This window comes from Grampus griseus, assembly GCF_964374135.1.
Source record: "Grampus griseus genome assembly, chromosome: 12".
Taxonomy (NCBI): Eukaryota; Metazoa; Chordata; class Mammalia; order Artiodactyla; family Delphinidae; genus Grampus; species Grampus griseus.
In genome coordinates, this window is record NC_139006.1 from 40,902,230 (window position 1) to 40,925,769 (window position 23,540).

General features: G+C 42.3%; 1 protein-coding gene across 3 annotated transcripts; it reads left to right on the forward strand.

Annotated features, from left to right (window-relative positions):
• Nucleotides 1-1,867: 1,867 nt before the first annotated feature.
• Nucleotides 1,868-22,421, forward strand: CABYR (calcium binding tyrosine phosphorylation regulated; the record flags this gene model as incomplete). 3 transcript variants are annotated; one of them, XM_082667368.1, is made up of 6 exons in its annotated part: nucleotides 1,868-1,916; nucleotides 4,347-4,519; nucleotides 4,610-4,663; nucleotides 17,544-17,891; nucleotides 20,860-21,446; nucleotides 22,338-22,421. In XM_082667368.1, the coding sequence occupies exons 2-5, from the start codon at nucleotides 4,372-4,374 to the stop codon at nucleotides 21,435-21,437; spliced, it is 1,128 nt and encodes a 375-aa protein (XP_082523494.1). In that variant the 5' UTR covers nucleotides 1,868-1,916; nucleotides 4,347-4,371. The 3 variants fall into 3 exon arrangements, with proteins under 3 accessions (XP_082523494.1, XP_082523493.1, XP_082523492.1); XM_082667367.1 differs by lacking the exon at nucleotides 22,338-22,421 and having other exon boundaries at nucleotides 20,860-21,521; XM_082667366.1 differs by lacking the exons at nucleotides 20,860-21,446; nucleotides 22,338-22,421 and having other exon boundaries at nucleotides 17,544-18,721.
• Nucleotides 22,422-23,540: the final 1,119 nt, after the last annotated feature.

Sequence of the window (23,540 nt, forward strand, 5' to 3'; positions counted from 1 at the left end):
AGGACAAGAAGATTGTAAAGCCACATCAAATCACTAGGAGTTCTAGAAATCAAAGCAGCACATAGTGGTTTGAAAATTTTTTGTTAGATGTTTTCACTGTAACAGTTTGCATTTCAGAGCAACTTGAACAGAACAGTCATTGCAGAAATGTGGAAAGAGTACAGGCTTGCCTTCTGAGTAACAGGTATTCGGCACAGCACATAACATCTAATTGGCGTTCAAGATGACACACCAAGGTTGGTTAGGTGTCTCTCATTCCAGAAGTCACCATACGTGGGATCTCTAATGTTTGTATTTGGGGTTGTTAGCTCAGTTTCATTACACCTTTGATAGTTGAATATATTATAAACCAAACCCTCATTTCACTTTTGTTTACACTACCAAAGTGTGGTGCGGGGACAGTGATGAGGACCGAAAAGCATACCATCTGCAGTTCTAACATCACACTTAAAAGTCTAAAAGAGAGCATTTCTTCTTTACTGTTTTTTTTTTTAATAAATTTATTTATTTATTTTTGGCTAAGTTGGGTCTTCGGTGCTGCATGCGGGCTTTCTCTACTTGCGGTGAGCGGGGGCTCCTTTTCATTGCGGTGAGTGGGCTTCTCATTGCGGTGGCTTCTCTTGATGCAGAGCACGGGCTCTAGGCACGTGGGCTCAGTAGTTGTGGCTCGTGGGCTCTAGAGCACAGGCTCAGTAGTTGTGGCGCATGGGCTTAGCTGCTCTGCGGCACGTGGGATCTTCCTGGACCAGAACTCGAACCCATGTCCCCTACATTGGCAGGCGGACTCCCAACCACTGCACCACCAGGGAAGCCCTTCTTCTTTTAAAACGTAACCTTCATGAGAAATGGGGGCTTGTCTGCCACATAATGGGCACTCGGTAATAATGGACGGATTAATATCCTCAAAATGCCGTGTGCAGCATAGATGTAGGCTGGGGCTTCAACATTGCCTATTGCTGCAAGGTGCTCTGGAAGTCTTAATTTTTTGTAACGTAAAAATGTTTTGTCAGATCTATGCCCTGATGATGTTATTTAACGGTTGATTTACAGTGATTCTTGTTGCCTTTTAAACATGTGGAAATGGATGACAATGAAAGCTGCTTGGAGTCTGATCATCGTGACTGTGGTGGTATTTAATGCCCAGCACAAATAAGAACCTGAATGGGTAAAAAAGCAGAGAGTATTTTAAAGGAGTCAGCGTTCCTTTACTTTGGTGAAACGGAGCTGAAGTTATACACAGTCCTCGTCGACTTTGCAACCTGCCCCTGATGGTATGGTTTGGGGAGGACACATCATGCCTGAGGTATTGCAAGATCCAGAATTACGGAGAGACAGAAAGACTCAGGATCAATGCCAGATTCTCTTTCGGCAGGCGAGTTTCTCAAGAGAAGTACTGCGCTGCATGATACTGTACCAGTGTGGTGTACGTGGTGGCAGAAATTATTCTTCAAAAAGGTGACTAGAGAGCAACAGATTATGGGGGGGGGCAAGAGTGGTGTTATGCGGTGGCAGTAAGATAGAACTGCCGTAAATCTATTTCTCTCTCTTTCCAAGCCAGCTCTTATCTTAGACCGAGAGATTCAAAGCGGAGAGGCTGTCGCCTGGACTGACTCCCGGCGGTTTGGAAACGTCAGTTTCCCACGTCCCTTTGTATTCTGCCGGAAAAGGCGAAGCCCACCACAGTGGTCTGCCGAGTTCCGGCTTTTGTCCTTTTCGGTTCCCCATTGGCTGGGGCCGCCGAGGCCCCACCTCCTTCCGAGGCCCTCTGGAGCCTTCAGCGAGAGGGCGGGGCTTTGTGACGCAGGCGTGACGTCCCCAGAGGTATAAAAGACACTGCCAGGTGCGCGGGTTTCTCCAGGAGCCACCCGCAAGGTGGCAAGGAGGAAGCTATTTAGAGCGCAGCCGGAAAGGAGAAGGTGGGGCGAGTCTGGAGAAAAAGCCCACGGCCCTGCCGCAGTTAGGCCCTCGCAGTGGAGGGGTTGGTGGACGGTTCACGTGTCGGGAAAGGTGGCGGCCCCCGGAGTGGGAGGCCGGCGGGTGCACACACCGGCCAGTGAGGCAACCGCCGGCCAACGCGCGTGTGGCGGACTCAGGGGTACGGGGTCTGGGTCGGCGGGTCCGCCGCCACCACCGCTGAACTAGTCGGGGTGGAATCTGGACGCCCGCTCTCCCAGGTCTTTCTGCCCCCTCCACCAGGCCAGCCAAACGGCAAAACAAGCACAGACCCTAGCGTAGGTGTTTAGGAAGTGAGTGGTGGGTGCTGTTGACGTTTTCTGTGGCCCCGAAGCCCCTATTCTCGCATCTTCAGCCAGAGGCACCGTTTTCCTGCTCAGGCGTTACCCCTAGGTTAGTGGGTTTGGTGCGGGGTGTGGGGAATGTAAAATCTGTTAGTGTTTGACAAATGTGTTTTTGTCAAATACACAAGGAGACGTTTGAGCAGAATTAGTGAGCTGTCATTTGAAACAACCCTCAACGTCTGTACTCGTGACTTTATCCGTTGATGTAGTTGAGGATCGGTGTCCCAGCGTGTCCCATCTTGTCGAGGACAGCTCTTTGTAAGGAGCTGCGTTGTAGGATGCTCCGCATCCCTGGGGCCGGGGCCCTAAACGGCTCCGCACCATTCACAAAGCCTGGGGAGGGGGAGGGGTGCGGCAAATCGAGGATCTCTGCGTGGGCGTTCTCCCCATGGTCGGTAGCACCAACTGCTGATTACAGAATGGGTGTTTTGTTAGCTCCGTCGTGGCTACCGGTAAGCCACTATCAAATCATGACCCATCTCTCAACTCGCACTGGGGTGCAACGGATGTACTTAAAAATACATGTGTATATATGTATATATGGACATATATATACACGTATATACGTCCATATACACATATATATATATAAAATATAAATGAAGTGAATATGTATCATCCATATAATTACCGCCTATGTCCCTTAACATTTAGCATGGGGCCCTGCTACAGGTGCACTACTGGTTTTTTAAAGATGGTTTAATTCAGTAAATCTCCTGTTGAATGATACTCTGATAGTAAGTTTTCATTAGGCGATCGAATACAGTGCCCTTCTCAAAGGTTTTGCTCTGGCGATATTTTTTCCTGACCTTTAGGAAGATGAAATGTGCTTTTAAAATATTCAGCATTTTGCTATTAGTTGCTTTTTATTAGAGGTTGGCCTTTTGTGTAACTGCTGTAACTAAACTGTGCCCCTTGGCCCCAACAATATTGAGATATTGTTGAGGACATGGTTCATTATATCACACTATTCTTCTCTTTATGAGGACCCATAGGAGAAATTTCTCCTGGGTCTCAGTGCCCAGAAGAGCTGTGATTCTCCCAAGCAACTGATTTGGTTTTTTATCTCAGGAAACCTGAATCATTTAACCAACCATTTCCTATTATGTGATGGCTACTTGGTAATTCAGGGGGCTTGTCTTGGGACAGTACCTGTGGCTTCATCCTATTTTTCCTACCATACTTTTACCCTTAACCACTGAACTGAGTTCCTTAAATATTTAATTTTCTTCTTTGTGTATATTTATAAGCCCTCTTAAATAATTTTTTAGAATGAAACAGGACACACATACACTGACACAGTTTAGGGTGGCAATCTCTGCAGCTAAGAGTTACAGGTAAGACTGTGCAATGCCCTTGGTACCACTTAAAATCCAGAAAGCCAAAAGAAGGGAGAGAGGAAAACTATGGCAGAGGTTAAGGGAAGATACGAGAAAAGAGGTATGGATGGTGGTGGGTGGTATAATACCACAAGTTACTACTCAGATGAATATTAAAAACAAAATTAAAGTTAAAACATGTATACTTAAGGATGATCTGTGTCCGGGGATATACTTAGAAAAGTGAGAAAAAATACATTTTCTTGTAGAAATTCTACTTTGTAACTCTATTTGATGAATGTATAGAAAAGCCAGTTCCCATATGGTTTGGAAGGCTGTTTCTTGGACACAGATAAATGAGCTCGATTTATATTTCTTGACATTTTACTGCACAAAATATTTACTGAATTTTATAGAAACAGGTTTTGTTTGGTTTTTGTTCTTTGTTTTTAATATCATACTGGAGTTCCTGGCAGGGCTTTTCCCATGGATTTCTTTAATAGTACTAGATTGCTCATCTGCACATAATAAGTTGTTGGTAGTATAGTTCTTTTTTTAAAAACTACTATTAACATTAGCCCATTTTACTAGAATAAATACCCAGAGATTAGAACTAAGGCTAGTGATTTTCATAGGAGATAGATTTGTTCTTAGAAGCTATAGTTAACTTGTAAATTTTTAATAAAAACCTTATATACTATTTATAAGACTTTGTGTTTCTTCATTACAGTTGAGATTACAGACATCCCGCCAGAATGATTTCTGCAAGGCCCAGACTTGTCGTACCTTATGGCCTCAAGACTCTGCTTGAGGGAGTTAGCAGAGCCATACTCAAAACCAATCCACCAAACATCACCCAGTTTGCAGCAGTTTATTTCAAAGAACTTATTGTGTTTAGAGAAGGTTTGTTATTGCTTTATATATTTGTTGCTTTGAAAAAGAAAGCATTTTAAATTGGGAGTTTTATGTATCTGATTTCCTTTATTTCTTTAGGAAATAATTCTCTGGATGTAAAAGATCTTGTTAAACTATTTCATCAGATAAAAGGTAAGTACAGTAAGTAGTAATAGTTTAATAAAAATCTAGTTATAAATTATTGCATCATTCCTAGCATACATCTAAGCTTAAGAGTGATGCTCACAAATATTGTCTGTTTAAATAATTACACTGATGTTTAAGTAATCACACTGATGCTTTATTTTTATTATTGAATCAGTTTTTTAAAAAATCTGAGAACTGATATTTTGGAGGATTCTAAATTTTAAAATAGGAAACACTCTTCTTTTGCAAACCATTTGGTACAGTGAGACCTAGAAGAGTGTGTGTCAACTATGACTCAAGCCCTTTCCAATATGCCTGTCTTTGAATTGAATTTTGTGGTAATACTCAAATTATAATGAGATACATCACTTAGGAACATTGTAGAAACACTCTTCTTGGAAGATTATTTTAGTAGAAAAGGTTAATCACCCTTTTTTTTTCTCCCCATGATGGTTTAAGTGCAGTCCAGCTTGGAGGACAGGACATCGATTAGGTGTCACTAACCACCTTTTCTGTTCCAAGAGTCTCTTTATGTAGTGAAGAGATAAGTTTTTCATAGAAGGTGGTCTCTGGCCTGTCCCTGTGATATAAGGCTGTATGTCTGCTTAGAAAAACTTGTTTTACGTGTATATGTGTAAATGTCTATCTTATGTGAACATAACAGCATGAAACTGAGTTGATGGAGGAGCAGTGAAGAAGTCAGAGGGGGAGAAAGGAAAAAGGTAAAGTTTACATTATGAACATTTGGGAAGATCAACATAAGCAAAAGAGGATATATTAGTTAAACCCCAAGGACAGGCACACATATCTAAAAGAATGGTAAGCAAAGCTTTTGGAAGAATTTTGTGGAGAAAATGGTGACTTAAGGTGAGTGTGAGAACTAACTAAATAATGCTACATTGGCTGACCAACATTTTGAAGTGACCATAGAAAAAGTAAAGGTAGGATCCGTGAGTTTTGGCCACTTTTATTCTCTGCCACTGATGTTAATGGATAACATAGCCAAGATAGGGAGAAGTTAAGGGTAGACCTAGGAAAATGTAAAAATCATGAGGGTTTGGATCTACAGTGAAAGAGACTCCCAAAACAGAAAACAAGGTTAAGAACAGCAAGAGTCAGCATTTCAAGGGGTAGGAGAGTGAGTCACCGTGGTTTAGGAGTATTTTATTGTTTAGTCTGGGTGCTCCCCTGCAGGGTCCTGATGGCATTGTCAGCTTACCAAAGGAAAGAGGTCTGAGATTTACTTACCACCAGCAGGACATACAGACAAATGCTGGAACACTGACCACTCTCCCCCTTCCCATGAGCCTGGTCTTCCAGGCGGTCAAAGTTATTATGGCCTTTGTACTTGTGTCCTTTATACCAGGAGCTATCTTTGAGACGACTGGCTGTGCAGGCTTGCTGTGTTTGAGAATGGTGATAAAGTCAGTGACTCTTTATCACTGACTCTTTATGGTTGTAGGTAACTAAGTGGTAGCCTTTGTGGCTAATCTGTTTACTGAAGACTATACCCACCATTCAGCTTAGCAAGTGGACTAAACTGATGTGGATTTTGGTCCAACTAGGGTAACATCTTTGAATCTCAGGGTTCAAAATTAACAGACTGAACTAATGGAGCAGCCATGCTTTCGATGGAGGTAAGGGGTAGGAGATACTGCTGCCTTTCTCCTCCAGTAACTGTAGATATCAAGGAAATTGACACAGTGTAGACTCACAGTATGGCTGTAGAAACAGACTGCTCTTTAGACAGTAGAGTAGAAACGAATGTTGCTTGTTCTTCCCCAGAGAGTTGGGGAAGGTAACACAAGGTATAACCAGAAAATATATTCAGGGTTACGGTCTAGTATCAATTGGGCTCATTTTGTCTGCCTTTTATTGTCATGCCAAATGGCTTCTTAATGGACTTCTTCATTAGTATATATAGAATGGATAAACAACAAGGGAACTATATTCAATAACCTGTGTTAAACCATAACGGAAAAGAATATAAAAAATAATAATAATATATAACTGAATCACTTTGCTGTACAGCAGGAAAAAAAAAAAGACAGCACCAGTTATTAGAACTTGGTGATAGGAGCAAGAGCTAAACTACCATCCCTGAAGCATTGGTCCCCACTCATCTCCCAGATGTCAGATGTATCCCCCAAAGTTATTTCCAGCTGGTTAGTTTGCTGCCTAGCAGCATTACTACCAAGCTGCCCGTATGCATGGAAAGTATGGAGATAAGTATATCCTGCACATATCATTTATTTTATTCAAACCCTCCATTCTGGGATTTTTCCTAGAAGGAGCCCCATTTTTGGTAGGCCTCATCATAGGACCAATAGTGTTTACCCATCTCCCCATTGCATTCAAACTTTCTTGCAGAGGCAGGTGATGAAGGAGGGAAGAGGAAAAGAACCAGACAGGAGAGCAACTTTTCTCACTTCTCTGTCATCTCTCATCTTTTCTCCCATTTTCCAGAGCCTGGCTCTATCCAGGCCTCCATTGTGGCGTTTCACCCACATGTGCTCACTTCCGAAGCACCTCATGTAAAACACTTTCTTGGATCCTCCTCTTGTATTTTTCTGCAACTTGATTAAGTAGGTCTTACTACTGGATGAATCAATGAAAGCTTTTCTATTTCTCAGTCTTCTCAGGAGAGCTTCTTCACTAATCCACATGAATCATTGAGGGGATTTTAGAAACTCAGGCAATATTTTAAGGCAAAACTGTTGTCTCAAGTTCTACCACTTAGTATATCTAGGAAAAGAAGGAAGAAGTGGAATGGAATTTTTTGAGTAACTGTTTTGTCCTAGGCACTTACAATATATTTTGTCAATTAAGAGAACTTTATAAGGTAGGTAACATCACTACAACTTTACTCAAGAGAAATCTGATGCTTGGGAGTGATTAGATAACTTGTAAGTTTCTAAATATTAAAATATTAATTGGTAGAGTTGGGATCTAAACTTAGATCTTCCTAGTGCATGAAGATCTTCCTAGTAGTAGGACTCGTTAGTAGGGATCACTAGGAGCCCTCTAGAAAAAGCTTTAATTTTTGAACTCGGAGTGAAATTTCAGTGCTCTTTCCCCACATTATCTCCCACTTTTCACTTCTTCCTCCTGTCAGGAAGGAGTGTACTAATTCTGATCTTTTCACCACTCCACGAAGAGGGCAGTGGTTTCTCCACGAGAGTGGTAAGTGAGATCTCAACACCACTAGCACCTTCCGTCCTCCTAAGCCTAATTGAGTCTAGTTTCTAGTGTTATTCCTGTCTTGGCTTCCAACAGAGGCAGGAAATAGCCACCTCTTTTGAAGAATCAAGAAGGCCTAGCGCACCTAGATCCCCAACTGAGTTACCTGTTAACTTTTCTAACTGACCCTCGACGTTCTTGGCATGGCCATAGAGTAGTAATTAGAGTCACAAACTGCTGCTCATCACTGAGCCCAGTTTCAATTCTTATGTAGCACCGTAATAGTTATGCATATCACTAAATATTATCTTGAGTTATATATTCATATTAGATAGTCATAATATATGTTTTCAGTTTCTTATGCCAAATTCTATTTTTATGCCTTATAGAATTCATTACACATACTTGTAGCTATCCACTCATTAAAAAAACAAGAAATCGATTTCAGGACTATCCATACTAAATTTTACGAGGCTCTGGTGTACTCTGTACTTTCCTGGGCATTTTTTTCAAGTAAGGCTATACTGGTTCCCTAAACAGGGATGAGTATTGTGTCAGAAGGACCCTCTTATTTCTGCAAGTCTTGTGTTTGCCTTGGCAGGGTGGTAATTTGTACCAAGGTTAAGAATTTTCACTTTTTTTTTGACTTAAAAAAAAAGTTGCAGTGATTATCTGGCGACGTTGTTGGGAGTGGGGCTTAGGTCCTTCGTGCTTTAATGATGTGGTAAGATTAATCACTTGGGGGAGTTGTCCATACTAAAGATCGCAAATAAATCACTGAGCAAATGGTATAGTCAAGAACTGGGGTCAGACTGTCAGACTATGGACAGAAACACAGGGTCAGGATTAAGAGAGGAGGGGGCTGGGGAAGAAGCAGATAAGTAAAACCAGGAAAGCTAGGATGGTAAACCAGGCTGCCAAGGTGAGGTCAGGAGCCACAAGTAGATGTCAGTTACATGAAGGAAGGACACCTTCCTTCCTTAAGTATCTGACTCTGCTATCCAGAAACTCTGATAGCTCCATACTGTTCCAGACTCTTCAGTGTTGCAGGGGTACTTCTAAAAAATATTAAATTACTATACTCTTGATTTCAGATAACCTCTATTTTTCTCCTGTTTGCTCTGCTGATCTCTACCCATTGAAGCATTAATTTACTGTAGGGAAAAGGTAAATATAGTCTGGAGCAAGGAAGTCATTACTCAGTATTGAGTTTCCAAAGTTCGTAATAAAAAAGCTAACACTTTAGAGTTTTGCAGGAGCCTGTTTTTTCTTGGAATTTCCAAAGCTGAGTTTTGATTTAAGACTTAACATGACCAGAATCAAGTTTTTACTTTATATAAGCCATAGAGGAGGGAGGAAAAAAGATAAGATATAAGGCTATTTCCTGCTGCACAGGAAAGGGAACTGGAAAGTCCTTCTTGACAATGGGATTGTGGTGCTGGGGCGTGGGTAGTGCATGAAAAGTGCTAGGTGACATTGAAACTGGTGATAAGGAAGGTAGGTGGAATTTATGATCAGAATTCCCTAAGACTCATCAAGCAGGTGGCTTGTTCTCTGCATTCCTGGGTGCTGTCTAGAAGAATGCATGCTTCTCAGAAGCTGAGTGGTTAGCATGGTACTGCCTTTAGCACATCACCTGCTACATTCAACTCCTGCACTATAACCGTCATGATCAGACATTCAGTAAATACTGGTTGAATAAAATAATTACATTTGAAGCAATGGATTAGAAATAATGGAGAGTGTTTCTCAGATGAGACTGAGATAATATTTCTTGTGTCCTATGGCCTGTGTGTGGCTTTTAGTGGATCCAGATGTGTTTAGATTGTCCCAGAGTGCTGACCAGCAAGTAATCCAGATGGGAAAAGTGAAGTGACTCAACCCACTAATAGAGAGCTAAGTGCAAAATGTTGAAGCTGGGAATAAAATAAACTTTCAGCTAGGCCTTAATTGCTAAAGGACCAAATTAGGAAGGGAATCTCTCAGTCCTTCAGTGAAATAAGCACACAGGCCACACCTTTCACAAAGTAGAAACTTGAGTAGTAAATACAGTGAAGTCAGAGACTAGCACCCAGAACACAGGCAGTATGAGTTATGCCTCTACCAGAGGTAATTGAGAGCCAGCAGAGAAGGACAACATGTGGATCAGAGCCAGAGCTCACCACAGCACTCAGATTCCCTCTTCAGAAGTGGGAAGAACCTTTGAAAAAAAGCAATACCCAAAAGGACTGAATAATAAACCCAAAGTGACTTTTAAACTGGAAGGGACAAATATTTTTAAGTAAGATCAAATAAATTGTGCCTTTGGGAAGTAAGCATTTTAATGCAATTTGAGATCAGCTAGAGAAAGTAAAGTAATGCTTTCTGGCATGTCTAAGTTATAGTAGGTAAATTTTGATCCCTTTATAAGACCATGGCATGCAAAGCTTTCTATGAGCTAAATCTATCCTACCTTTGCAATTATCTCTTATTTCATATCTTCACAGACCTTATGCACCAGACTGACAACTTGTCATTTTTTGAAAAAGTAATTTTGATTTTGATCATTTGATTTTGGCTTATGCTAACTCCCTCCAGGAGTTCCTTTCCCTCCCATTTCTTTCAAATCCTATATATCCTTAAAGTCCAATTGAGTATTTCATTTAACAAATATTTAAATTCCTATCCATTGCCAGATACTGGGCTAGGAGGAATTGAGAGGTTTCAGTTTCAGCTATGATGAAGTAGGTAATATTGGACTTACCTTCCTATCATAAATACCCATAAAAGCTGAAGAAATTATATAAAACAAAGTCTGGATTCTTGGGAAATGGGGTTCACAGAAATTGAGGCCCATATTCACCCCAGTGTCATTTTTCAAATTCATGGGCAGGAAAATAGAGGCCAAGCAGAGATTGGAAGTCTCTCCAGGAAGAGAGAACAGAGAAGCAGAGTTTGGAGCTACTAATGTGGCTGGGATTTGGGTGACAAAGCACCAGGGAGGAGGCATTTGCAGAGACGGATTCCCCAAAAGTCAGCAAAAATATTTCCTTTTTTTTTGTGGGGGGGCAATTCCTAAGCTGCTCATGTGTGGACTGTAAGGCTTGTGAAGGCTTAGCAGAGAAGAGCTGTTGGAAGACGGAAAGCTAGGTAGGGATTTCAGAAGTGGTACAGTGTTGGGGGAGGCTTTGGAGTTTGGGCCCAGCCAAAATGAAGAGACTTTTCTGAAACCCTGGCAATCCAGTTGAGACCCCAGGAAGGTCACACCCTAGGAATAAAGACAATCTGATAGGAGTAAGAACAAAGCTGAAATATGTCTATTTTAACAAAATGTAAAATGAAGTCTCAGGAGGATCAGATTTGCCATTATTAGAATAAGACCAACACCATTTAGAAGAAAACAATATAGTCAGAGTCTCTACAATGTGTCATTTACAATTTCCAGCATACAATTAAAAACTACCATTCATTCAGAGCAGTGGAGGAAGTGACTAATAATTAAGAACTAAAACATAAAACACTCTGTAGAAGCAGACCCAAAGAAGATCCAAATATTAGAATTACTACATAAGGACTACATAAGATGGAGAACTTCAACAGAGTAAGAATCTTAAAATAACAAACAAATGGTTATTTCACAATTGCAAACTAAATTTTTATAAGATGGCTTTACTAGCAGAAGACAGAATTAGAAACTAAAAAACCATGGCAATAGAAAATATCCAAATTGAAGTAAGAAGAAAAACAATAAGAGTGTAAGACACATTTGTGAGACATGATCAAAGGATCTAATATGTAATTGGAGTCAGAGGAGAAAAGAGTAGATGGAAAAATATTATTTGATTGAAAGACATCAACCTACAGATTCAAAAAGTTTGGTAAACCCACAGCAGTATAAAAACAAAGAAATCCACGCTTCAGTATATCATGGTCAAACTGCTGAAAAAGACAAAATCATGAAAACAGGCAGGGCAAAAAGGCACATTACTTTCTGGGGAATAATCAGGCAAATGGCAGATTTCTTAACAAACTACAGAAGCCAAAAGACAATGGAATGACATCTCTACAGTGCTAAAAGCAAAAGCTGCCAACCTAGAATGAATATATATCCAGTGAATATATCCTTTAAAAATGAAAGCAAAATAAAGAGATTCTCAGGCAGACAAAAGCTGAGAGAATCCACTGCCATCAGACCTGCTCTACAAGAAATACTTCTGAAGAAGTTTATAGGCAAACAAGAAATAAAAAGGGAACTTCCTAAATCTGATAACGTGTATGCATAAAAACTTACAGCTAACGTTATACTAAATGGTGAATTTTGAGTACTCTCCCATCAAGATTAGAACCGGAATAGATATGTCTGACATCACCATTTCTATTCAACACTGTGCTGTAGGTTCTAGTCAGTGCAATAAGGTGGGGGGGGGGAAGGTATACATATTGGAAAGGAAGAAGTAAAAGTACTTTATTCACAGATGACATGATATAGAAAATCCAAACGGATCACCTTGATAAATCTTAAGATAACATATTTAAATACCCAATGAGAAAATGGATATTAAAATGGATACATAATTCATAGAATAAAAACAGACATGGTATCTAAAAAGCAGCATATACCACAATCCCCCTCATTCATGTTGCTTTACAACTTTTTTTTTTTGTGGTACATGGGCCTCTCACTGTTGTGGCCTCTCCCGTCGCGGAGCACAGGCTCCGGACCTGCAGGCTCAGTGGCCATGGCTCATGGGCCCAGCTGCTCGGTGGCACATGGGATCCTCCCGGACTGGGGCACGAACCCGTGTCCCCTGCATCGGAAGGCAGACCCTCAACCACTGTGCCACCAGGGAAGCCCTTTTTTTTTTTTAAAGATTTAATTTTTTATTTATTTTTGGCTGTGTTGGTTTTTCGTTTCTGTACGTGGGCTTTCTCTAGTTGCAGCGAGCAGGGGCTATTCTTTGCTGCAGTGCACAGGCTTCTCCTTGCGGTGGCTTCTCTTGTTGCAGAGCACGGGCTCTAGGCACACGGGCTTCAGTAGTTGTGGCTTGCAGGCTCTAGAGCACAGGCTCAGTAGTTGTGGCACACGAGCTTAGCTGCTCCACGGCATGTGGGATCTTCCCTGATGAGGGATCGAACCCGTGTCCCCTGCACTGGCAGGTGGAGTCTTATCCACTGCACCACCAGGGAAGTCCCTGCTTTACAACTTCTAACTTATGCCTCATATTAGGAAAGTACTCAGCTGCAAGTAACAGAAAACCAATTAGCAGTGAAAAGATATCTGGAAGTGCTGTTCATTCTGCTGCTGATATTATAATAATAAAGCATCAATTATCTAGGTTCTCTGCTTTATCATTCTTAGCATATTTTGTTTGTAGCCTCATGCCACTACTCTAGGCATTATATCCATGTATAAATCAGGAAGGAGGAGGAAGTTGTGGCATAAATGATACTTTTTTCTTTCATTAAAAAAGTAAAATCTAAGAAGTCTAGCAGACTTCCACTTCTGTCCCATTGGCCAAGGGAGACTGATAAATTTTCTGATAAGGGAAATCAGAATGCACAGGGCTGGTTTACACCTGTACTCTGCAGGGGCTCTTTGGCATCTTGGATGGGGCAGTTGTGCGGGGCCCCTTTCACACCTGCCCCTTCTCATTTAAGCTTAACAAAAATTACCTAAAAGCCACTGTATCCAATACATATTTCAGTCACTGCACTGATCACATTGTCATCTGTTTATGTGCCTCTAACCTTAATCAGACTGTACTATTTAGGAGATTCCCCAGTGTCTATCCCATAATAGGAATTAAGGATTGGTGACTAAAGAATGAATATAAGGAAGAGAAGAGAGGAAGGAGAGAAAAGAAACAGACCACCTACTTGATAGTCACTGGTGTTCATCATTCCAATCAGTTCAACACACAGTAGTTGGAATCTTTTTCTCTTTTAAACTTTTAAAACTATATGTACCTTACTACTTCAAATTTTTGAGTCCAAGCACTCCTGTGAGTTCCCCTCCTGCAGTCCTCTCCTCTCCCCTCTCCTATTAATCACTTCTCCCATCTCCTATTCTGTCCTGCTTCATATTCTCCTCTTGTCTGGGACAGCTTTCAGATTTCCCTTCAGTGCCAGAACATGCCTTTTTCCTTATTCTTCCCTGATCATGCCCCAAGCACCCCAAGTCTCCACGTGAGTTCTGCCTATTCCAAGAAATACTGTATGCTTGGAATGTATCTATCTGATTGGTTTCATGGAAAATCAGGATTCTACAGTGAGTTTTAATCAGTCATTTATTAAACTTAGAAAGAAATGTTTTAGAGAAAGAAGTGCCTTCAGTGATGTATGTAATTCTGAGAGTTCATGCAGTTTTTTGTTTTTTGTAGTTCAAGTAAAACCAGATTACTGACGTCATACTGAGTTCATCTTCATGAGGTTGACATGTAAGATCAACCTATAGCAAACCTAGTTTACAACTTTAATAGTTTTCTACACAAACATAATCTCAGTGTTACAAGTCAGCAATCTTTGGAACTGTTAAACAGACCTTAAAACATTAGAGAAAAGCTCTTTACCTTTTGTAATAATAGATATCAACAGGAACGCAATATAATTATGTATGTGATAACTTGTTTGTGTATGTTTGCTAACATTCTGTCATGTATTCTAAACAAAACCAAATGGTTCATCTAGTGCTTTACATTTTCAAAAACACTGTTAAAGCTTAAGGTATTTGATCTCAATTTAATGTTACAGTGATGAAATATATCTATTAAAAATAGTATATATGACATATATGTATGTATATATACAAATACATATATTATAAATGGGAAAAAACACCCTGCATTTTATCATCCAGATTATGAAATTGCCAATTAATTTTCATCAAAGCTGATTTAAAGATGAGGCATATAATTTTTAATTTGATATCACATTTCAAAACTTTTTAAACTAGGTGTTGATTTATTCTTTCCCCATTTATATGTGGTTTACAGTTTATAGAACACTTTTAGATGAATGACTCCATTTAATCTCTGCAAAACCTCAGTGAGGTCAGAAATAAAATCCCCATTTTGCACACCAGGAGGTTGAAGCTCAGAATCGTTGACTTGGCCATGCATCTATTCAATCACAGTCAGGACTGAACCCAGATCTTCTCATACGCCTTTTTACTATGAAAAAGTTGTGGGGAAGGAAGCAATATCATAAACTCTCTGATGAGTTATGATTCATAATCATATAATGCTTTACCTTTCCAGAATGGTTATTTAATAGGGGACTTCTAGAGGCAAAAATACTAAACCTAAAGATTAAGCTCCTAGATATGATTCCAGGTACGACAAGCCTGTGAGATACTTTGAAAAGGGCAAGTGGCCCTTTCCACAGAAGCTGAATTCCTGTCGTGTAAGTGATGTATCACGAGTCCCATGCAGGCAATCTAGGGATTGCAGTGATCTAGTCCCTAAATTGGTTGGGTTCTTGAAAACTCTCAGGGGAAATAAATCATTACTTGGGGAATTTAGGTCCTTGTGGGGGAAAAGAGTGTTGTAGAGGCCTTGAACTGCTGTGTAGGTGTCTAGGTGAGTCTAGTGAGAAGTTGGGCTTGGGCTTCGTGGTGGCTCTCCTACCTTCACTGTTCCACGGGCCTCAAATGCCTTTAGCGGTGGGCTGCCTGACCTTGCCCTCGGCCTTCCCCGCCAGCCGGCCCCACTGAGGGCATCTCTCCCCACACTCTTGCCCCTCCCTCCAGGGGCAGCTGCTGTTCCTCGTTGCTGGTCCTGGGCTCTCGGGGCAGGGATTCTCTGACCTAGGTGGTCTTTGCATCAGGCATTGAGGATGGGGCTTTCTCAGTGTTCCTGTCAGTTGTCCGCGGCAATCTCTGCCTCGTATCTGTGGTCAGTCTTGAGCTAGTGTTTCCTGCCTCTGCCCCAGGGGTAGGAAGGAGCCCTCTGTTTGCTGTTGATATAGGATTCCCCTCTGGCCTTCTACCCTGCTTCCATCTTCCACAAAAGTGCCTGTGAGTGTGAACTTCTTGCGTCTGGAGTCCCAGACTATTCCAGACATCTTAGCCCACATTTGGCTTTCATCAGTTCATTAAGATTTTGGCTGATACCTTACCAGCTGGTATGGTGGTGACGTTTCCAGGCCCTGCCACAGATGAGGGAGTTCTGTGGCCCTTCTCTCCTTAGAAGGGCTGGTTACTCTTTGGAAATCAGATTACTTGACTGCCTTGTGACTCTGCTCTCTGATGGGCTCATAGTTACCATTTTGACATTTATCTGGCTTTTCCTCATTGTGATGGCAGACAGTTTGTGCAGCTGTATCTTAAGCGTAAGGCCAGGCTTATTTAAACAAAATTTCCCTTATTCCTCCAGCCAGAGGATATCTTTTCCTCCTCTGAGCTTCCATAGGTCTTAAATGGTACCCTTGTTAAGTACTTACACTTTTAACCTGTAATATCTGTATATCTTATTTCCCCTAAGCTTTATGAGGTCTTGTCCTAATAATTTTTCCATCCTCAACAATGCCTAGTGTACAGTATTTTACACACAGCACAAACAGTCAAGTGTATTAGTGGGTAAAGGGCTTTGACTGGAAATGGGTGGGGAAGTCCTGAGGAGGTGGCTGGTTAGAAAATGAGGTCATTGTTCTAGAAGCAGAGGGAGGTAAGAGTAGATGTGGCTTTTCTGTCTTTATGAAACTTTTCTTAGCATGTGAGCGTTTGTGTGGTATCCACGTCCAGAATTAGACACCTGATCCGAGTTTACAGAAAATCAGCCGCTAATGTAGGAGGAGACCCTGGAGGACACTGTTCTTTGGAAAAGAGCTGGACCCATGAAGACACGTTTCCAAAGTTTTGACTTGAAGCAAGTATGTTCTTGTAAGGCAAATTCTCCTCTTCCTGCAGATTTCATGATATTAGGTAAATGCTTCCCCAAAGAGAGAATCCTCAGTAAAGTAAGCAGATGTGAAAACGTCTGATGAGGTTAGACGTGTGAGTGACAAGCAGAACGCTGAGTGCAGAAGATGATGTTACAGCAGTTTTCTAGCTCTAGGGGTTTCTGTGTGTCATCAGTTGTCTTGACCTTCTAAGCCATGGTTTTTTTCCTCCTGCCTGAGGATCCACTGAGCCCTACTTCTGGAACCAGAGCTGTCTATCTGCTGCTCTTCTGGGTCAGTACTTCGGCTGCATTATCACACCTTACCAGCAGGTGCTACCACTTTTAGAATAGAAAACATGACGCTTCCTAATGTAAACGTATTCTATAGTCCCCTAGTTTTCCAATTCATTAAGTTGAACTTTATATACCAATTTTCTTAAACTGAAGAATGCCTTTAATCATATGACAGCATTTGTTTCATTACTAAGCTATGAAGTGTTTTTTTCTTTCCCCAGTTTTGTGTGGAAGTCTGGATCAGGAGCTTTGTCCATGGACGTTTTCAGCTTACTTTTAGGCAGTTATCATCTTTCCCCTGATGCTGACCAGCTGAAGGTGGTATCTGAGTGTTAGAGTCACTTATTTCTAAGGAACTGAACCGAGTTGTCTTTTGAGTGGATAAGGACAGGAAGGTTTTGTTGCCCACAGTGAAGTTACCGATGTTGGAAACTAAAGCAAAACTCTTTTGTACTTGCGTATATGTTGACATTTGAATGCTCAACCTATGCTTTCTTCATAATTCCTTTTTTGGGGAATAAGTACTTATTAACCCATCTAACTCATTTTTTTAGGGGAGAAGTGGTCAGAAGGAATGGCACAAGAGAAGAAACCAGAATGTGTGAAAGAGCCAGAAAGAACATCTACAGTTTCCCAAGAACCTAAAAGGATGGAAAAATCTACGGACACAGAGGAGGACAACATAACTGCACCGCAGTTTAGCAACAAAACCACGCAGTTCCCGTCGGTTCATGCTGAGCTGTTCTCAGAGCCTGAGGGCGCCCCTGAAGCAGCTCGTGCTCCTTCGAAACCGACCGCCCCTGAGAATGCCACCCCGGCCTCACCGCCGTCGCCAGCAGCTGTCTCACCCGAGCTGGCCTATGTCCCTGCTGACCCAGCTCAGTTTGCTGTTCAGATGTTAGGTAATGTTTCTCCGGTACATTCGGATCACTCTGAAATTTTAATGGTGGACGTGGCAACAAGTATGCCCGTTTTTCCCAAGGAGATGCTGAGCTCAGAGGCTGCTGAAGATGATGTGGTGGCCACTCCTGTGCATTCTGGAGAGATGGCAGCAGTGCAGGTTCTGAGCGAGACATCTGTCCATGTAGATTTGGGTCCTAAACCTAAACACCATAAGGCTGAACCACCAATGGCTTCCTCATTCCCCTTGCAGGATGAACAAGAACCTCCTGCTTACAGTCAAGCTCCTCAGGTCCCTTTGCAGGCTGCTATTGAGGTGACATCCACCACGCACATAGCATCTATCGATAAAGATGAGCCTGTGATCGAAGGAGCTACTAATGTTGAGCAAATACTGGAACAAACGGTTATCCCCTTTTCTGATCATGTTGCTTGTCTTAAAGGAAATGAGCAGTCACCACCCCTTAGTCCCATACTTGTAGTAGGCGAGACAGCCTCACACGGGTCTGAAAAATCTGTGGGTTCTGCAAACTTTGTGCAGTTGGAGAGTGCAAAATATGACTCCTCAGTACATGTGGAGGCAGACGGCTCTGCCACAACAGTGAGCTCTGAAATATCTGTGCACATTGAAGTGGACATCTTTGCGCTCGCCCCTGGCAGTGCTGGGCAGGAGGACTCATGGGAAAACCGTGCGTCCCAGGAGACGGAGGTCAAACCCGCGCTCTCAGGGGAAGCCGCACAAGTAGTGCGCTCAGGTGCGTCCGTAAGATCATCTAGTGGCCCCCAACCTCCTGTTCCAGGTCTTAATGAACCAGAAATCGAACCAGAATGAGAAGTAGCACCTAAACAAGGTTTGACGGAGCCAGGTAAGATAATTACTTACAAAATTAAAAACGGTGCTTCCAGTGACATCTATATTTCAGGTGACCATCGAGGTAGGCTCCCTGCAGACTGGTCAAAAAGCTTTGTTTTTAGTAGTAGTTAAAATGCCAAACCTATTTAAAGACTTTGTTGTATCTGAGATTTTACTCTTACGAGATGAGTGATTTTAAAGCAACATCACCACTGCTTGGCCTCAAAGTTCGGTCATCTAGCACTTTCGTGTTGTTTTGGACATACTGTGTGGTGAAAAATGGTAGAGCCTGTTGTCAGCTGCAAAACACGTTCATGTGATCTGGATACTCCTGCAAAACCGTAACTAAGGGGTGTTGGTTTGAAATCCCTCACCTGTAAAAGTAAAATCAGATGACAACAAAGTATTTACACAGGCGATGGCATTAAAAACATGAAAGAAATGGTGGTGCGTTTGACTGCTTTTGCGCTGAGGTGGGAGAACTCTGCAACCTGGTCTGGGGGCTGGTCAAGCCCTGACGTCCCGCCTGGGAGCTTCCCGCAGCTGAGGGAGCGGCTTCATAGCTGGATGGAGAGAGGAAAGGTCAAGCTGAAGTTCTGTCACCCAGGGGAGCGGGAAGGTAGCAGCAGCAGAAAGGATGGACGCGGCGAAGCTGGCCGGCTTCCTTCCATCGGTTCCCCGACAGGCGCCCAAATCAGGCTGCTTTCTTGGCTGCTGAACTATCACTACCGCTTTCCTGTGACACAGACACGGTTTGACCTCCCATCTCGATCTAATTATGGCATTTGGTCTGCTCACCCTCCCACTCCATCTAGGCAAGTGCAGCGGCCCTTATCCGTTTAGGGAGGTGGGACGTGCAGGAGCCAACCCCGCCATTCCTTTTGCAGAAACTCTCTCACCCTTGACTCTTACCAGAGCCAGAATGATAAAAAAGTGTTACCACAGCAGGTGTTTAGAGATCAAATTCTGTCTGGCAGTGTGACAGGGATTCTGCGCAGCTGAAAAGGCAGAGGGCAGTGTTGGAACGTAGTCTGTGGGGCTGGCATTACACTTGTGGTCTAAGCAGCACTTCCATCCCAAGTTACTGTTCTCAAGTGCTTCACTATTTCCAAAGCACTAAGGGTATTTCACAAAAGCCTGAAGACTGGGCTCGTGCATATTTTTAATTAGCTTCCAGAACTATCAGTTGAAAGCATCTGAAGCTATTGAAAACACAGCTTAATTGTGTGCATAGTGTTATTTTCTTTTCTGGGGAAGAAAACAAAGCTGCACTAGGGATACGGGCCGTGTTCAGACGGTGACTCAGCACAGCTGGGCCAAGTGCAGCTCCTCCATCAGGAACCTTTGCTCCTCCGTCCCAGCTTCTGGGACTCGTTCTCCAAGACGGCACTGTCTTCAATTAGGCAAGTCTAACTTGACGTGGTAGATGCCTTGGTGTAAGTAGACGGATGGCCCTCCGAGACCTCTTTTTACTTAAAGATCCACTGTGCGACCAACCAGCCTTCTACTGCCACCCAGGACCTATGATTTCAAGCCTTGCCGAAGAGGGAGCCGTGCTCTCAGGTTCCGAGTCCTAGGTTAGGTGATGTTTCGTGTGTAGTGACAAGCTGATGGGAGACGATGCCGCCTGCAAAGGGCCAGAGGTCCTTGATCATGTGATCAAAAGATGACACGTAGTGCTGACTTCTTCCGTAAAGAGAACCATCAATCACTATGCAGACACATCAGTGCTTTTTTTAATGTTTTCAATGGCTTAACACACTCTTCAGTTGATTTTTTTGGTAGAGCCAGAATTGTTGATTCTCCATTTCCTCTGAGGACCCTGCAGAAGCCATGTCTAAAGTTAAGTTCCTAGAAACAGCAACTTAGAATGAGATTGCTTCTCAGCCACAACCCTAGTGGCCGTTCCGCTGGCTATCACAACACTGTTCTCGTTTTCTGACTGTAGAGAATCTCTCCTTTCACATTACCAAACACAATTTATTTAGCACTCTCTATAGCATGCTTTATGGCACATATTACTACAGCTGTTTGTTTATATGTAAAAAAACACTTCTGTGCATAGCGCCTGATACAGAGACCAAATCTTTAACACCTGCACATGTTTTTTTTTATAGCAATAGCAGCAAGCGAAGCAGGACAACCACCACCATATTCTAACATGTGGACCCTTTATTGTCTAACTGACATGAGTCAACAAAGTCGCCCGTCACCACCACCTGCACCTGGGCCTTTCCCCCAAGCAACCCTCTATTTACCTAATTCTAAGGAGCCACAGTTTCTGCAGCACCCACCAAAAGTTGCTTCTCCAACTTCCGGGATGATGGACAGCAAGACGACCAGTGCCCCGCCTTTCATTTTAGTGGGCTCAAATGTTCAGGAAGCACAGGACTGGAAGCCTGTTCCCCAGTCAGATGCCTTGAAGAGATACACTGCAGTGCAAGTCCCCATTGCTGTTCCTGCAGATCAGAAATTCCAGAAACACACCCCCAATCCCCAGAATGCTAATCCTCCTACAAGTGGACAAGATGTCCCCAGACCACAAAGTCCAGTTTTTCTTTCTGTTGCTTTCCCGGTAGAAGATGTAGCCAAAAAACGTTCAGGATTTGGTGACAAAGGTACTCCCTGTGGAAGTTACGGTATTGCTGGAGAAATAACTGTGACAACTGCCAATGTTCGCAGAGCAGAAACTTGAAACTGGCAGGTAAATTCTCTTCCCATGATATGGGGGCCTTAACACACTTGAGTTTTCAAGCAGGTTGATCTGTTGACCTAGAGACTGAGGTATTTTAAGACACTGAATTGAGACACGCAGTGAGCGGGGGGTGCGCTCGGATCCGACGTGGTGATTGCCCCCACCTCCCTACCACGTTACTACTCAGCGCACGGCAGGCGCACTGCGCCGCAGTGACGCACACCAAGGGTCTGGTGCCTAAAACACATAACCAAGCAACCAACTCAGCTACCTCTGAACACCTGGCGCTGTGTTTAGCCCTGTAGACGATGCCAAAGGGATGGATTAACATAAAGACAAAGACAGTCTCATGTGGGAATTTTATAATCTAGTTGGCAGGTTTAAGGGGCGGGGAGGACAAGGTGAGAGATTATATACGGAGCACCCAGTCAGTGCGGTAAGTCAGTGAATACTTACAGCAGAATGGATAGGTTGGAAGCACATTCATGAGCTAAAGGGACAAGTGGTGTTAACCACAGATAAGTTTTTATCACTCACAAATCATTAAAAAATTTTTATTCAACCAGTACTTACTACCACACGTCTGACGGACAAAAGCTAGATTTCAGTTTTAGGCAGGTTCAAGTACCACAGTTAGTTAGTTACCATACTTAAGGAGACTTTTGCAAATATCTTAGGACTATGAGCATTTACCTACTCCTACCCTTTAGACTTCTAGTGGAACTGTCAAAATGGCCGTTCTGGGCAGGAGGTGCTAGGATATTTTAGTGCACATGCACAGATAACATAATTAAGAGCTTAGCAGGAGAGCAGGATAGAACTTGCATTTCTGATCATCCACTCATTTTACATGTTCAGTTTTATGATTAAACAAGTCACTATTTACATTATTCCTAACAGGTGCCGAAGATGACACTGTCTGAGCTGACCTTCACGGTGGAGTCTGCCACCAAGCGTAATATATCAATAAACTTCATGCAAGCATAAAACCTTGTCGCCTTGCTTATTTTATAATTTAGGCGGTGTACAAACATCTAAACACAACAGGTCCTAAATATTTTCAGACTTGTGATATGACACAATAGCATTTTCCAATGCTCATATACATTGTAAAAAAAAAAACAACTTTCCACTCTAGCAATTTTCTACCAAGGTATTCCACTTAATAATTCTGTATTTGGCATTCACACCAAGTGAAGACAGTGGCACCTTGCTCTAATAAATACTGTATTTACCCAGAGAACAGTGAGTGCTAACTGCCTACTTAGCACGTGAGCCCGGGGGTGAGCTCTGGCCCTGGGGACCGTGGCAGCACAAGGACTTACTTTCGTGTAAGAACACCTGACAATTTGGCATCCTATTAAGTGCAGCATTAGAATATTTCAAAGTTTAAAAGAGACCACACTGTTTTGAACATTCTAAAGCCTTTATTTAGCATCAGGTAGATTATTTCATTATAACACTTGTTAACTTCAAGACAGCCATTAAAATAACTTACTGGCAGCTACCTAAGGCCCCCTGGAGCAATATCTCAGTCTGGGGTTGGGTAGATAAATACTGTAAGATTAATGTACCCCAATTAAAGGGGCAAAGCTACTGTACAAGTAGGTCTCCATACGTATCTTAAGTACACAGGTGCCTTGCAAACTTGAAATGCACAAGACCTCCTTTTATATAGTCTGATACTTGTAATACATGAGTACAACTGAATTTCTCTGGTGGCATTTGCCACTGGGAGTTGAAGCATTTAAAAAGGTTTCTCATTATGTAATGATGGTGACTAAAATCTATATTTCTGGGGTATTTTTGTGAATTGCTAGGTTTTATACCTATTTTCAATTCAAACATGTACAACTCAAACATTTTAATTCTAACGACATTAGAACATTGTAAAAGTAAAATCAGAGCACTAAAATAAGCAAACGAAATACCTTTTCCAGTTTAGAATTTTCAAATCAGAAATCTCTCTTCTGAACACTCAGGCATTGTTTTTCTTTTGAGAGGCGGGAAGGGGTAAAATTGAGAGGATTAGTAAGAAGAAAAGCCGTCTTCTCAACGCAGTCTCTACAAGGTGGCGTAACCTCTATATCTGAGCATATAAAC